The sequence below is a fragment of the Trichechus manatus genome, unplaced genomic scaffold (genome assembly GCF_000243295.1).
Source record: "Trichechus manatus latirostris isolate Lorelei unplaced genomic scaffold, TriManLat1.0 scaffold00116, whole genome shotgun sequence".
Lineage (NCBI taxonomy): Eukaryota > Metazoa > Chordata > Mammalia > Sirenia > Trichechidae > Trichechus > Trichechus manatus.
Window position 1 is genome coordinate 9,005,969 of NW_004444052.1, and position 16,089 is coordinate 9,022,057.

The 16,089-nt window shown below is 46.6% G+C and overlaps 1 protein-coding gene across 1 annotated transcript in view; it reads left to right on the forward strand.

Moving 5' to 3' along the window:
- The first annotated feature begins 952 nt into the window (after positions 1-952).
- The window catches only part of ZFHX3 (zinc finger homeobox 3), a 188,679-nt gene continuing 173,542 nt past the window's right edge, over positions 953-16,089 (forward strand). Inside the window, exons 1-2 of the mRNA XM_023738419.1 lie at positions 953-3,689; positions 12,715-13,211. Coding sequence (XP_023594187.1) covers positions 986-3,689; positions 12,715-13,211 — 3,201 coding nt within the window. The 5' untranslated portion in view covers positions 953-985. The remainder of the gene's footprint in view (positions 3,690-12,714; positions 13,212-16,089) is intronic.

A 16,089-nucleotide genomic window follows, 5' to 3' on the forward strand; every position in this document is an offset into this window, starting at 1 on the left:
GAAATATCAGGCTTACGTTTTCACATAGGGTTTCTAGTCTAAAGCCAGCTGGGTCACAGGCAGGGGTGTACTGGTTGGGGTGAGGAAATGGGAATTTGGAGACGTGCCTTCTCTTTCTGTTTCACGGCAGTCAGGATGGCATGGAGCCCCTTGTCAGACTTTGCTCCTCTGTTTTATTGCTTGTGAAATGGGACTGATGCTTCCTAGAGCTGGAGAGGAGGGAAGGCGGTGACCGGTCCTCTGTGGAAGGCTATCTGCCTCGGGGGGGCTTTGCAGAGCATGCCCAGGCCTGCACGTGCACCCTCTGAACTGTGCATTTCTCAGATGCTGCTTTTTGAACTTCGTGTACTAGAAACATGGTCAGTAAAAACACCAGCAGTGTCTCCTCTGAATCAGTTAGTATATCACAGCCCAGGTTTACCATTCTTTGGGGGACACTATATCTTCCCCTTCTCATCCCTCTCTGCTGGCAGCCAGGGCTAGCTTTTTGTGTTAGCCATCTGTACATGCTAGGGACACAGTTCTGTTGATGATGCAGTGTTCCTTCTTCACTGTGGCTTGTCTCTCTGTCGCGATGCTAGCACTGTGCTTGCGAAGGATGGAGATTTGAACTGGTCCTCAGGGTAGAGCAGCAGCCCATCTGAAGACAAAGGGGGATTCTCCTTACTTCCCTTTCCTCACGCCCCTGCTCATGCTTTGGTTCCAGCCGTGACGCCCACGGGCACTGCCCACCCTCTCATTTGGGGCAGTTTGGGTGACCACCAGGGTCTTAGCTGCTCCCAGGCCTGGCCTCTCCAATGCATTCTCTGTGTTGCGGGTATGGACAGAAGCCTCTTAGAGAGCTCTGTGTGGGACCTGAGCCTTGGCCCTCCTAACCTCTTTCCTTTCTCTCTCTCTCTTCCCCTCTCTCCCTCCTCTCCCCTTGCCTACGCTCTTCAGGTCCGATCCGTACTGGGTGCAATGAAAGCTCCACGCAGGCCTTACCATGGAAGGCTGTGACTCGCCTGTCGTCTCGGGGAAGGACAATGGGTGCGGTCTCCCTCAGCACCAGCAATGGACTGAACTCAGCAGCACCCACCTCCCCGACAAACCCAGTAGCATGGAGCAGCCCACGAGCGAGAACCACGGGCCCCTGGACAGCTTGAGGGCCCCCTTCAATGAGCGCCTCACGGAGAGCACCGCCTCGGCCGGCCCTGCCGCCGAGCCCGCTAGCAAGGAAGTCAGCTGCAACGAGTGCTCGGCCTCCTTCGCCAGTTTACAGACCTACATGGAGCACCACTGCCCCAGCGCGCGCCCCCCACTGCCCCTGAGAGAGGAGAGCGGGAGCGACACCAGTGAGGAGGGGGACGAGGAGAGTGATGTGGAGAACCTGGCTGGAGAGATAGTCTACCAGCCGGACGGCTCGGCCTACATTGTCGAGAGCCTGAGCCAGCTGACCCAAAGCGGGGGTGCCTGTGGCACTGGCAGCGGGGCTCTCCCTTCACTCTTTCTGAACTCTCTCCCCACCGCAGGGGGCAAACAAGGGGACCCTTCTTGTGCTGCACCAGTCTACCCACAGATCATCAACACTTTCCACATAGCCTCATCCTTCGGGAAATGGTTTGAGGGCCCAGACCAGGCTTTCCCGAATACCTCAGCCCTGGCGGGGCTCAGCCCCGTCCTGCACAGCTTCCGCGTTTTCGACGTGCGACACAAAAGCAACAAGGATTATCTGAACAGCGACGGTTCTGCCAAAAGCTCCTGCGTATCCAAAGATGTTCCCAACAATGTGGACCTGTCCAAATTCGATGGCTTTGTGCTCTACGGGAAGACGAAGCCCATCCTGATGTGCTTTCTGTGCAAACTCTCCTTCGGGTACGTCCGCTCATTTGTGACGCACGCCGTGCACGACCATCGAATGACCCTGAGCGAGGACGAGCGGAAAATTCTTAGCAATAAGAACATCTCCGCTATCATCCAAGGGATTGGCAAAGACAAGGAACCCCTTGTAAGTTTTTTGGAACCAAAAAACAAAAACTTTCAACACCCTTTAGTTTCCACAGCTAACCTCATAGGCCCCGGACACAGTTTTTATGGTAAATTTAGTGGCATTCGGATGGAAGGGGAGGAGGCTCTCCCAGCTGGCTCTGCCGCTGGCCCTGAGCAGCCCCAGGCTGGTATCTTGACCCCCAGCACCCTCTTGAACCTTGGCGGGCTCACCAGCTCCGTCCTGAAGACCCCCATTACCTCAGTCCCCCTGGGGCCTCTGGCTTCCAGTCCTACCAAATCCTCAGAGGGCAAGGACTCTGGGGCAGCAGAAGGAGAGAAGCAAGAGGTGGGTGACCCAGATTGCTTCTCCGAGAAAGCAGAGCCAGCTGAGGAGGAGGAAGAGGAGGAGGATGAGGCGGAGGAGGAAGAAGAAGAGGAAGAGGAAGAAGAAGAGGAGGAGGAAGACGAGGGTTGCAAAGGACTCTTTCCGAGCGAGTTGGACGACGAACTGGAGGACAAGCCCCACGAGGAGTCTGGGGCCGCGGCAGGTAGTAGCAGCAAAAAGGACCTTGCTCTCTCAAACCAAAGCATTTCTAACTCCCCCTTAATGCCTAATGTGCTCCAGACTCTGTCGAGGGGCACAGCTTCTACTAGTTCTAATTCTCCTTCTTCCTTTGTTGTCTTTGATGGTGCGAACAGGAGGAATCGTTTAAGCTTTAACAGTGAGGGCGTCAGGGCCAATGTGGCAGAGGGCGGCAGGAGGCTGGACTTCGCTGATGAAAGTGCCAATAAAGACAATGCCACAGCACCAGAACCAAATGAAAGTACAGAGGGCGAAGATGGGAGCTTTGTCTCCCATCACCAGCACGCTGGCTCCCTCTGTGAGCTTGGGGTTGGGGAGTGCCCCTCGGGGAGTGGCGTGGAGTGCCCCAAGTGCGACACAGTCCTGGGCTCCTCCCGCTCGCTGGGCGGTCACATGACCATGATGCATTCTCGTAACTCCTGTAAGACCCTCAAGTGCCCCAAGTGCAACTGGCACTATAAGTACCAGCAGACACTGGAGGCACACATGAAGGAGAAGCACCCGGAGCCAGGGGGCTCGTGTGTCTACTGCAAAAGTGGGCAACCTCACCCTCGGTTGGCACGAGGCGAAAGCTACACCTGTGGTTACAAGCCTTTCCGCTGCGAGGTGTGTAACTACTCCACAACGACCAAAGGCAACCTCAGTATTCATATGCAGTCTGACAAGCATCTCAACAACATGCAGAATCTGCAGAATGGAGGGGGTGAGCAAGTCTTCAGCCACACTGCCGGGGCGGCGGCAGCTGCAGCGGCCGCAGCGGCTGCAGCAGCCAATATCGGTAGCTCCTGTGGGGCCCCCTCGCCCACCAAACCAAAAACCAAACCCACCTGGCGGTGTGAGGTGTGCGATTATGAGACCAATGTGGCTAGGAACCTCCGCATTCACATGACCAGTGAGAAGCACATGCATAACATGATGCTCCTGCAGCAGAACATGACCCAAATTCAACACAACCGCCACCTGGGCCTCGGCAGCCTGCCCTCGCCTGCCGAGGCAGAGCTCTACCAATACTACCTGGCCCAGAACATGAACCTGCCCAACCTGAAGATGGACAGTGCCGCCTCAGATGCCCAGTTCATGATGAGCGGATTCCAGCTGGATCCCACGGGGCCCATGGCCGCCATGACGCCTGCTCTAGGTGAGGCTGACTTCCTGTTTGTTCATTTCAGTTCTGTGACTTTCACTGGGGGAAATTGAAAATAGTTGGCCCTATTGATTTGGTTCATTTTTATTTCCGTCAGTTACTGTGTGTAAACTTGAGTATTTTAGTTCACTGGATTTCCTCAGATATTTTCTCTCAAGAAACTCTTGGATTCTGTATGTGCATATGGAGGACTGTATACCCTCAACAGAGGGATGATTGTACTCTGGCTACGTATCAGGCCGGGATTAAAATTTAAGTGTTTCCTCTAGTTTTTGGCTTATGCTCAACCTTTCTTTCTGTTCCCATTCTCTCTTTCTCTGTCTGTTCCTCAGTTTGAAAAATCACCGTAGTTGTCTGACACTTTTGGGTTTCGTTAAATATTTATTGGAACTTACAGGAACTGTAGCTGGATTTTTAAGTAGGGAAAACCATCTCAATAAGAGGAATTAGAAACTGTAGTATACTTTATTCAAATAACCAAAGGCTGGTTCTTTGCTGAGATGGGAACTGCCCAGATAGAGTTTCTCAGTATTATCCAGTGTATTCGTGAGGATCTCCACGAAAGAGACATTTTTTTTTTCCTTTTTATTTGGGATGAGTTGTTGGTGATTGGTATAGTTCGGAGTTAATTGGGAATTAAATGGCCATAGGGAGACTGTCATGAATGGTGTGATAGGTGAAAAATGAATGAATCGTAAAATTTGTACATCAAAGAAAGTTAGGTTTAATAGTGATTAGATCCTTGCTAATGGAGCCTTTGTTGCCATAAAAAATGACCCATTACCAACTTAGAGAAGTTGGGTTAGCTATATCCAGAGACCAAGTCTTACCAGTTAGCTTAATATATGTAGAATAGGACCAAGAGTATAGGACACAGATGCAGAAAAACATGAGTCTTTTGGTAAAATAATCCCCTCACTTTTGGGAGAGCCTCTGTAAATCACTTGAGTGTGATGGTTGTGCCACCCCTGACCCCGCCGCCTGTGCTTCGGTGGGACCTTGTCCCCTGCCTGCTCTTCATTCCCTCACCTTGCTAACCTCTTGGGACCAGCAGTGACAGCCTGAGTTAAGCAGTATCCCATTACTGACAGCAGCTAACAACATTACTGATGTGGGTATAAGTTGTTCTCAGCAACAAAGTGTGAACAAGTACCTTTATTTTAGGATGTTGTTGGGTGCTGTCGAGTTGGTTTCGACTCATAGCAACCCCGTGTACACAGAACGAAACACTGCCCTGCCCTGCACCATCCTCACAATAGTTGCTATGCTTGAGCCCATCCTTGCAGCCACTGTGTCATTCTGCCTCATTGAGGATCTCCCTCTCTTTTGCTGACCCTCTATTCTGGGATGGTTTAGGTTAATGCCAGAGGAACAGACCTCACCAGTTTGCAAGTTTTTTTCTGTGTGGTGTTTTGGTGCTAATTGTTGCTGATGAGTTGTATTTCATAATATTTAATTTGATTTTCCTGCTATGTATTTAAATTTGAGTTCTTCATACTTTAATCATATTTTCTATTTTGAAATATTTACCTGCTCATCCTTTATTACCAAATGATTTAAAGATGTTTTACCAACTCGTGAATCATCTAATATGTCTCCAGAGTGAGCATGGGCGTCCATATTGCAAGACTTAAAAAAAAAAAAAGCCTCTGGGAAATAGAAGCAGCCCAGGTGGCACAATGGTTAAGTGCTTGGCTGCTAACGAAAGGTTGGCAGTTCAAATCCACCCAGCGGCTCTACAGGAGAAGAGACCTGGCAGTCTGCTCCCGTAAAGATTACAGCCTAGAAAACCCTTTGAGGCAGTTCTCCTCTGTCACATGGGGCTGCTATGAGTTGAAAATCAATTCGACGGCACCTGACAACAACACTAGAGTTTCCTGATCTGGAGACTTAAAATCTTGAGAGTTTTATGGGTTGAATTGTGCCCCACCTCCCCAAATGTGTGCTGAAGTTCTAACCCCTGTATCTGTAAATATGACCGTATTTGGAAATAGGGGTTTTCTTTTGTTATGCCGATGAGGTCATAAGGGAGTAGGGTGGGTTCTGAACCTAATCACTTGTAAATGTTGTCTTATAAAAAGAGAAGAATGGACACACAGACATACATGCATGGGGAAGACAGATGCCAGAAATGTTGTGGGGCTACCAACAAGGAAAGCCACACCCCATCCTACCCCCTGCCCATGTTCTGATTTAGACTTCTAGCCTTCGAAACTGTGAGACAGTAAATTCCTGTTCTTTAAAGCTACCCACTTGTGGTAGTTTTTATTAATGGCAGAACTAGAAAACTAAGATCAGGGGGCAGAACTTGAAGTAAATTGTATTGATTTCCTAGGTTTGCCGTAACAAAATACAGGCAGTCCCCAGATTACGAGTGAGTTCCGTTCCTAATCTATCTTTAAGTCGAATTTGTACCTAAGTCGCAACAGTTAGGTATGGGTTTGTATCTCACGTCAGTCAAATGCTTAGTATTTCGTGTATAGTGTACCTTTCTATGCATAAAAAACATTAAAGAAACACTTCCAGATACACTAAGACATCTTTAACATAATAATTCAGTAATAATAATAATGGTTTCATGTGCGTTGCACAGTAGTGCCCATTTGTTATTATGAACCATTGTATGTACCTTGAATTTTTAACATATTAGGCTTTACGGGAGTTGGTTCAGAAATACGGTTTGTATGTAAGTTGGACATTCATAAGCCGGGACTGCCTGTATCCTTTGCATTGGGGCATCTTTGGTGGCATTGGGAATGGTTTAAGTCCTTCTTGAGGGCAGCTTCACATATCAAGAATCATGAAGCCACTTGTGTCCTCTGACCTGGTAACCTCACCAGTGCAATCTGTATCTCAAAGAAACAACAAAAAATTACTAAAAATAATTACACCCAAAAGATTTTCATTGCAGTAATATTTATGGTAAATAATATTAAAAACAAATTAACCATATGACAGTTTGGGAGTAGTTAAGTCAGTTATGAGAAAACAATAGATGAGCATATGGAGCCATAAAAGCAACAAAATAACTGTGTAAACCAAGGAAAGTTTAGAAAATAATAAATTCAGGTTTTTTTAAAAAAGTATAATGCATATTGTTATATCCTGTGTTTACAACTCTGAAAGAACTGTGTCTGTGATTATAGTTCAGAAGAAAAAATGGAAAATTTAAATAATTGTTTTTTTAGTAAAAGGATTATGAGTAATCGCCTCAGTTTTAATCTTCTAAAAATATTTTTCTGAGATTTTAAGTTGTCTTGATAATGAATTAAAATGTTCAAAAGACTCCACAATAGAGCTAATGTAGTAAATTAATTATCAGTCCCAAGCCTAAAAGCTGGTTGCTCAAGCCTAGGAGGGTTGGGGGCTTGGGGAGTGCCAAGAACAGAGAGAGGCGGCCTCGCCTCAGCAATGCGGGCAATGGCCGTGTTGATGAGCCACTGAGCAGTTTCCAGGTTGGAGAAGGTAGAGGTGTCCCAACCCCCAGGACCTGGGAAGTGATGGCAGGTTTGAACAGACCCTGATCGCTCTCAGTTTAGATCCGTTTACTCATCCAGATGTGTGAGCACTGTTTGAGCACTGTTAACTTCAGCTTATGCAGTGTCTCCTTGGATTTTGTAAAACATCTCTTTTGTTTCTTCTGTTAAATGTGACCTTTCAGGTAATCATCTTCTTATGGGTAATTGTCTTCTTACTCCTAACTCCAGAAATGGGCATATGAATCTGCCAGGTCTTACTGGCCAGGCTCACCTCTGCTGTTACCCCAATGCACACCACAAAGACCACAGCCTTGGCCTGGTCCCCATTCATTCTGTCCAGCCCAGAGGTGACAAAGACCATCCAGTTTCTCTGGTCCTCTAAAGAGTTGCCTATACAGGCAGTCCCTGGGTTACGAATAAGTACCATTCCCGAGCCTGTCTTTAAGTCACATTTGTGCTTTTGTGTACAAATGTGTACAAATTTGAAAGTCGGAACAGTTAGGTACGGTTCTTATCTAATGTCAGTCAAGCGTGTGTCTTAGTATATAGTATACAGTGTACCTTTCTATGCATAAAAAGCATTAAAGAAATACCTCCAGATACACTAAAACATCTTTAACATAATAATACAGTGATAATAATAATGTTTTGATGCATGTCACAAAGTAATGCCTGTTTGTTATTGTGAGTCATTGTATGTACCTTGAATTTTTAATATAATAGGCTTTATGGGGCTTGGTTTGTAAGTACAGGTTGTACGTAAATCGGATGTTTGTAACCTGGGGACTGCCTGTACCACAAACTGGGTAGCTTATAAGAACAGAAGTTTATTATCTCACGGTTTTAAAGACTGGATGTTCGAGATCCAGGTGTCAGCTGTCTTGATTCCTTCTGAAGCTTTGAGGGAGTCTTCCATGCCTCTCTCCTAGCCTCTGGTAGCTCCAGGTGTTTGTTTGTATCCTTCCTCTGTCCCTGTATCTCTGTGTATCTCCTCCTCTTTTATAAGGATACTACTCATATAGGATTAGGACCCACCCTATTTCATTATAAACTCTTGCGAACCTGACTGATAACATCTTCAAATACAGTATTTCCAAACAGGGTCTCATTCACAGGTACAGGGGTTAGGGCTTCAACATATGTTTTTGGGGGACGCAATTCAATCTGTAACATAAACAGAAGAGAAGATAGGTGGTATTGAAGATGTGGAAAGCAGATGGGTTCATATTGGATCAAAGCAAGATCTTTTTATTACTTGAAAATGAATCATTCTGACTAAGGCTTGAATCGAGAGGTGGAGAAATATTTTCCTTTTGCACCAAGTGTTTGTGAGTCTACGGGACATCGTGTATTATACTGGATGTTATGGCCAATGCAAAAGAAATAGAAGATCAGAATGCATCCCTGTGTTGTAGACACAATTAGAAGATCCACATTTTGTTTCTTAAAGAGAATAGAGCTCTTCCTTCTAAGGACTTCATCCAGCTCAGCTAAGAAGGGCCCTTGAATTTCCAGTGTCACTACTTGTCGGCTGAGGTGAGTCTCTGGAAACCTCCTGTGCCTTCCTTAGGCCATGAGAGCTGTTGAGATGGAGTGACAGCCACAAATCCTTTATATTGGAGTTTCAGTAGGTGTGGGTATAATAGGAAGTGTCCAAAGAACTTAAAATTTAAGCTGTACAATCTTGGTAGGAGAAACCAACGTAATGCAAATGAAGAGTGATACTGTTCAGTTCTATCTTTGCTGCAGCTGTACTGATTTTTTCCTTAGGCCATTTATAAGAAGGTTGTAGGCATTATTAGATATTACTCTGCAGGGGAAATACATGTTTTTGTGAATTATAGTCCTGCTTACAAAGTTATGGAGTCCCTGGGTGGTACAAATAGGTAACACACTCAGCTGCTCACTGAAGGTTGGTGGTTTGATTTCCATCCAGAGGCACCTTGGAAGAGAAGCCTGGCAATCTACACCCAAAAAATCAGACACTGATAACCCTATGGAGCACAGTTCTACTCTGAAATACATGGGGTCACCATGAGTCAGAATTGACTCGACAGCAACAGGTTTTACGAAGTTATTGTTCTTACGCTGCCTTGGATAGAGGCTTCTCTTTAGAATTATTAAGCACAGACACTGATTCTGGGGATGCTTCCTTTCTGGGGGCCTTTAAGGAGAGGGTCAGCACCTCTTGGTCTGGTTGGATCTGGCATTATTTGTAGACAGCATATTGGATTTAAGGCCATGTGAGCATCTTTCAAAGCATCCCTTTAGATCTTGAAGTTAAGCGCCACCCTGAGGAAGGGACTGCTTGTGGGGGCATCCGCACATTTCCGAAATAGCCAGCCAGCCACAGGACACTTTCAAGAGGCTGAACAACTCCCCTGGGACTGTCTTTGTGCCTTTCTGAGCCTATGAGCAGGTTCATGTGTAAATTTCCAATGTTAGAGTGAGGTGCCTTTCAACCTAGGGGTCACCGTGAGTTGGAGGGGCTCGACGGCAACGAACAACAACGAAAGTTAGGTGCTTATGGGGAGATGGGGGCCCACCCCTTTCGAAGACCGTATATCCAGTATGGCCCAAGAGTGAAGACCACTAAGTCTTACTTAAGGGGCCTCTGCTCCTAACTGCCTGTAAATTGGGGGCTGAATTAGCTCCTTCTAGTCCTATGGTTTTATAGGATTCTAGAGCGAGGACAAGGACTTCTCCAAGGAATAGTTCTTTTTTTTTTTTTTATTGTACTTTAGGTGAAGGTTTACAGAACAAATAGTTTCTCCTTAAACAGTTAGTACACATATTGTTTTATGACATTGGTTAACAACTCCACGACGTATCAGCACTGTCCCTTCTCGACCTTGGGTTCCCTATTACCAGCTTTCCTGTCCCCTCCTGCCTTCTAGTCCTTGTCCCTGGGCTGTTGTGTCCCATTAATCTCATTTTGTTTTATGGGGCTGTCTATTCTTTGGCTGAGGGGTGAACCTCAGGAGTGACTTCATTACTGAGCTAAAAGGGTGTCCGGGGCCATACTTTTCAGGGTTTCTTCGGTCTTTGTCAGGCCAGTAAGCGTGGTCTTTTTTGTGAGTTAGAATTTTGTTCTACATTTTTCTCCAGCTCTGTCTGGGACCCTCTGCTGTGATAAAGGAATAGTTCTTAAAGGGAGTTTTGGCTTGCCTGTCAACCTCATTTGACCACTCCTCTGCCCCTGCCTTTGGTTTGCATTTTATTTTAAGAGCTTGGAATGGGAATAGGGACTTATTTCCTCTGGTTGTTCCAAGGACTTCTAATTTTTATTCACGCATCCAGCAAGTGACAGCTGAATTTCTTTTTAGAGTGATATTGATGTACTGAGGTTAAATTTAAAAAGTGGAAAGGATTTGATGCTTCACGTGGTCGGCCTCAGAAACAAATATATGTTTGCTCCTTGTCTTACCCTCCAGGCAGTTTCTTCTTTGAGTGAACACCGTGCACGTTTCCTGGATGTTGCCTGGCCTTCGTCCCCGTTAAGGGAGGGAGGTTTTTGACTTTTTTTTTCTTTCTCCTTTTTTCTCTCTTGTCCTAAAAAGAGTGTCATAGTTATGGCTCCTCTTACCAGGGGAGATGGCAAGAGAGATGACAAGCAGAAAGCTTCCTAAGCCTTCTGGAATGCATGTGCAAAAGATTTCTGTGGCTTGCTAGACTGTCCACAGGTTTCAAACGCAGCTGGTCTGTTCAGTGGAATCTGCACCCATCTTCACACTCGAGGTGCCTCGTGTAGCGTAAATAAGAAAATCATTTAAAAAAAAAATCTTTTCTTTGATTAGCCACTAACTTCAGTTCTAATCAGTCATAAAAAAATAACCTCAGCCCAACCACAAGTAAAAGGTCAAGTTTAAATATCAGTTGGGAGGGGGCGGGGGCAGACATAATAGCTGAAGTGTGCATGTGTTTAGGGGTCAGGCAAAAAATAGAAGCCACTGCTCGGCTTTCTGCTTGACTGTACGCTTCTAGGTAACGGAGGGAAGGCTGCTCTTCCCAAGCCTTTCGCGTGATATAAATAAGAGCTTGCTGCATTAATTTACCGTTAGTGAGCGAGAGTACATTCCTGGTTTATGCAGGTCAGTGATAGACTGAAAAAGCACAGGGGGCGGGGAGGGAGGGGCAGACCTTTCTCCGACCTTTTTTCCTGTACCATGAGTTGACCATTGCATTTCACTGCCCGTTTCTGTCCACTTCCTGAATGTGAAACAGCGTGGGTCCTTTGTAACCTCTGCTTGGCACAACAGATATTTGAGCAGCTCTGCAGAGGGCTGAACACTAGAGGTTCAGAGAGGATAGGCTGGCCCCCTGCCCTGAAGAAACTGACCCAGACGGGACATTGACCAGTGAGTGGCTCTGTATATGGCTGACTGTGACAGAGTGTGACATGTGCTGTTGTAGAGGCACATGTCACACGGGGGGCGGGGGATTCACAGAAGGCAAAAGATTCACTCACTGGGAAGCTTGGGGGGCTGATGGAGACAATAGCACTGACAGATTGGTAGGCTATTGACCTGAGGGGTGTGGTAAGGAATAGAAAGATCAGTCCCCTAATCCTTTTTTTAAAAAAAAAATATTTTATTGTGTTTTTGGTGAAGGTTGACACAGTAGTTTAGGTTCCCATTCAATAATTTCTACCCAAGTTGTTGAGTGACATTGGTTACATTCTCATTGTTTCTGTTCTGGTTGTTCATTTCCATTAATCTTCTTCTGTCTCAGAAATCTTTGATTTAGATCTGCGTTAGCCACTAGCCACGTGTGGCTATGCAAATGTAAATTAACAAAAATGAAATAAAAAATTCAGTTCCTGAGTCATACTGGCCACATTGCACGTGTTCCGTAACCACAGGCGGCTTAGTGACTATCGCCTTGGACAGCGCAGATATATACCATTTCCATCATTGGGCAGCTCTGTTTTGGATAAAGTCTGGGTCTAATGATTCACCATAAAGATTGGTATCTTAGATTGCAGCTGTAACTCGTTGCCAACTTTTTGGTTCTGGCGTTTTCAGGGTCTGTTGTATCCAGTTGATGATGCCTGTTTCTGTCTTTTCTCGGATCTGAGTTTAGCACTGAATCGCAATAGTCAAGAGGTTACGGCTCCTAACTTTTTCTAAGTGTTCTTTTCCTAAAGGAAGAAAGAAAACATTAGGCCTTCCACAAATCTCAGAAAGTCTGTAGGAAACATCCAAACACATTAACTTGACTTTATTTTTCCAGCTGGTAAAAAAACAAGTTACCTTCGAGTCACCTCCAGCTCAGGGTCAGAAGAGAATTTGCTCCATAGGGTTTTCAGTGGCTGATTTTTTGGAAGTAGATTGCCAGGCCTTTCTTCTGAGGTATCTCTGGGGAAGCTTGAACGTCCAACCTTCAGTTAGCAGCCAAGGGTGTTAGCACCTTGCAAAACTTGAAATGTGTAATCTTTCTCTCCTTGAACCTCGGTTGAGGTTGGTGGAGGGCTGGGTCATGCCTCAGTTAGGGCAGTGGCTGTGAACCTGGCCTCTGACTCTCTTTCTCCTTCCCCACAGTGGGCGGTGAGATCCCCCTAGACATGCGGCTCGGGGGCGGGCAGCTGGTGTCCGAGGAGCTGATGAACCTGGGCGAGAGCTTCATCCAGACCAACGACCCATCGCTGAAGCTCTTCCAGTGTGCCGTCTGCAACAAGTTCACCACGGACAACCTCGACATGCTGGGGCTGCACATGAACATGGAGCGCAGCCTTCCGGAGGACGAGTGGAAAGCCGTGATGGGGGACTCATACCAGTGCAAGCTGTGCCGCTACAACACCCAGCTGAAGGCCAACTTCCAGCTTCACTGCAAGACAGATAAGCATGTGCAGAAGTATCAGCTGGTGGCCCACATCAAGGAGGGCGGCAAAGCCAATGAATGGCGGCTCAAGTGTGTGGCCATCGGCAACCCCGTCCACCTCAAGTGCAACGCCTGTGACTACTACACCAACAGCTTGGAGAAGCTGCGGCTGCACACGGTAAACTCCAGGCACGAGGCCAGCCTGAAGTTGTACAAGGTAGGACCTGGCTCCTTGGGGCCAGGCTCTCTCGGAAGAGGGTGGGTTGGATACCAGGGAGAAGAGATGTACAGTCCATGCCTTGTCTTGTTGCTGGATGGTAACCTGGTGTTGAAAGGGAATTAGCACCCAGTGGATGGTGTCACTGAGATGTGGTGACAGGATACAACTTATAACTTAAGGTTCTTTTTCTGGGACACCGTGTGTTGGGGGCAGGCTTTGGTTCAACAGCCACATACTTTTGTGTCATTCCTCTTGCGCCTTGACTGTCTCTACTCACGGTGGCTATTTCTCTGATTCCCTCACTCTTGGCTTTTGTCTACCTTTGTGCTTCTAGGCTTTTCTTCTCCTTCATGCTTTCTACTCTCCTTTTTGTCTGTTTCTTCTCTCCTGGGTGCCCCTGGGGTGTTTCACGCATACACTGATTCAACAAATATATAGAACACACCTACTATGTACCATGGACTGATCTGGGCACATGGCTACATAAATGCACAAGACAGACAAAAATTCCTGCCCTCCTAGAGCTTCCGTTCTTTCAAGGGGGAAATGGATGGTAAAACCAATGAATAAATTATGTAATAGGCTTGATGCCTGTAGATGCTGTGGGTGGAAAAGGGCCAGGTAAGGGGACTCCTTTTTTTTTTTTTTTTTTTCCCCTTTGCTTTCGTTGTTCTATATCCCCTTTCTCTTTTCTACTGATCTTTTTCTGGGCTTTTTTCATCCTCTTCTTCTTCCCCCTGCCTCCCTTTCCATTCATTCTTTCTGACCTTTCCCTCTCTCCCCCCAGTGCCCAGTCCTGCTCTCAACTCCATAGATGGTGCAGAGGAGGAGGAGGTGCTCCGGATACTGTAAATAGTCCTTTCACTTGCCCGGCAGGATTGCTCCAGACGTTTCTATTGATTTTCACTGGACTTAAAGCCTCACCTTTTTCTCTAATCATCCCATAATGGCTTTAGTATGAACAATCAGGTACAAATCGCCATAAATCCTCCGAGGCTCATTCCATGTACCTTCTACTCCTTCGCGCTCTCTCCATTTTCCTCACTTTTATTTTCAGTCTCTCCTCTTTCCTTTCACACTGTTTCCCCCGTTTTTGGGCCAAGTGTTTAGTTTCTGCTGACCCTGAACTTGTTTAATCCCCTTTGACTCATCGTAATTTTAAATGGAGACTCCAAATAGGGAGGATTTCTGATTCTTTCCCATATTAGTCTCTGCCTAGATAGATAATTGTAATTCATTTTATAATTGATCATGCTCAGGATGGCAGGAGTCCTGTGTACTGGATGTAACATACATGAGAAGCCGTTTCAGGGAAAGAAGGAAAAAGCAGGAATGAGGTAGCAGGCATAGAATGTTCTAGAAATTGGTTGCTGATGCCACTTATGGTAGGTTGGAGTGGTGCAAAAGGGAAGGTCTGGACACCATGCCACCAACCTCCCCCTTATTTCAAGTGAGCAAAAATCTCAATGGACCAGGCCCAGTTTTGTGCCACCATCAAAAGAAAAGGCACTTTGCTGCCAGTTTAAATTGGAGGTCTTAACTGGCCACAGGATGGTGCCAAGAGGGTCAAGAAAACCTGATGGAAGCTAATGGAAATAAGAATTTCTAAAGGACCCAAATGAGTAAAATTAGTACAAAGGACCTGGCTTGGTTATTAAAGGTCAAATATAATGTTGATGAAGGTGGTGTAGAGGGGACACAAAGCCTCCCTCTTGCATACAAGCACGAATTTGCCCTTTCGATAGTAAAATGCATGTAAACCAGAAAACCAGGTCCATTGCCGTCGAGTCAATTCTGACTAACAGCATCCCTATAGGACAGAGTAGAAGCACCCTTCGTAGGATTTCTAAGGAGTGGCTGGTGGACTCGAACTGCTGACTTTTGGTTAGCAGCCGAGGGCTTAACCTCTGCACCACCAGGGTTCCTTCTCCTCATGGTGGTGATTAACTCTCCATGTTGTATCCTCTGTGGGCCGTGGTTGTGAATGAGAGGACATCAGGCACTTGTCTTTGCTTCTAAAAGGACCTGGAGCCTGGAAGGTTCACTGAGAATATCCCTTTTTGGTCCAAAAACCATGTCCACAGAGCACATCTTGAGGTGATTTCCAGGGTAGATGTGAGCGGAATGTTTTATTAGTGTGCTTCCAAACTGCTAGCTCTGGTCACAGCCTCCTGGGCCTGAATTTTCTCATCTTTTTTTTAAAATGTGGAGGAAACCGCTGCTCAAAAAAGGTAGAAGGGTCATAACAGTTGGAACACAGCGCCTGAAGGAGAGGTGCTGAAATAATGCATTTTGGCCGGCAAGTCCCTGAGGGTGACAAGCCCCTGAGACATCAGGGTAGAATGCTTTGCATGAGGAGCCAAAGGTCATTAGTCTGGTCTCATTAGTCCTCGCGTAATGACTGTCCCCCTGCTTGCTGTGACTCTGTTGCAGGGGTGGGAAGCCCTTTCACCAGGTCTGGGTGACACGAAAACAGCATTATCATTCCAACGGTTGCATTGAGCCTCTTGGCTCCTCACTGTGATTAAGATAAACTTCTCTTGCCTCTGAGGGGGCTCCCTCTCATAGGGTTTTGTTCGTCCAAGGTTTGGGGTGGGGATTGGAGGTGGTTTGAGAATCAGTTTTTCTCTCGGCCCTGGTGTGGCCTGTGGTAAATGGAGATTGATTGCATGTTATTTTTCCTCTTGCTAATGTAATCCATTAGCCCGGCACATGCATAATCAGTTTAGAGCACAGTTAACTGGGTGTAATCGAGTTCTTTACTGTCTGCTAGAGAAACCCGCTCCAGATGCTGCTGACCCGGGGAGGGCGCCAGGCTGCTCACGCACAGCCCTCCGTGCTTGGTCTCTCCCCCTCATCCACCCCTCACCAACGC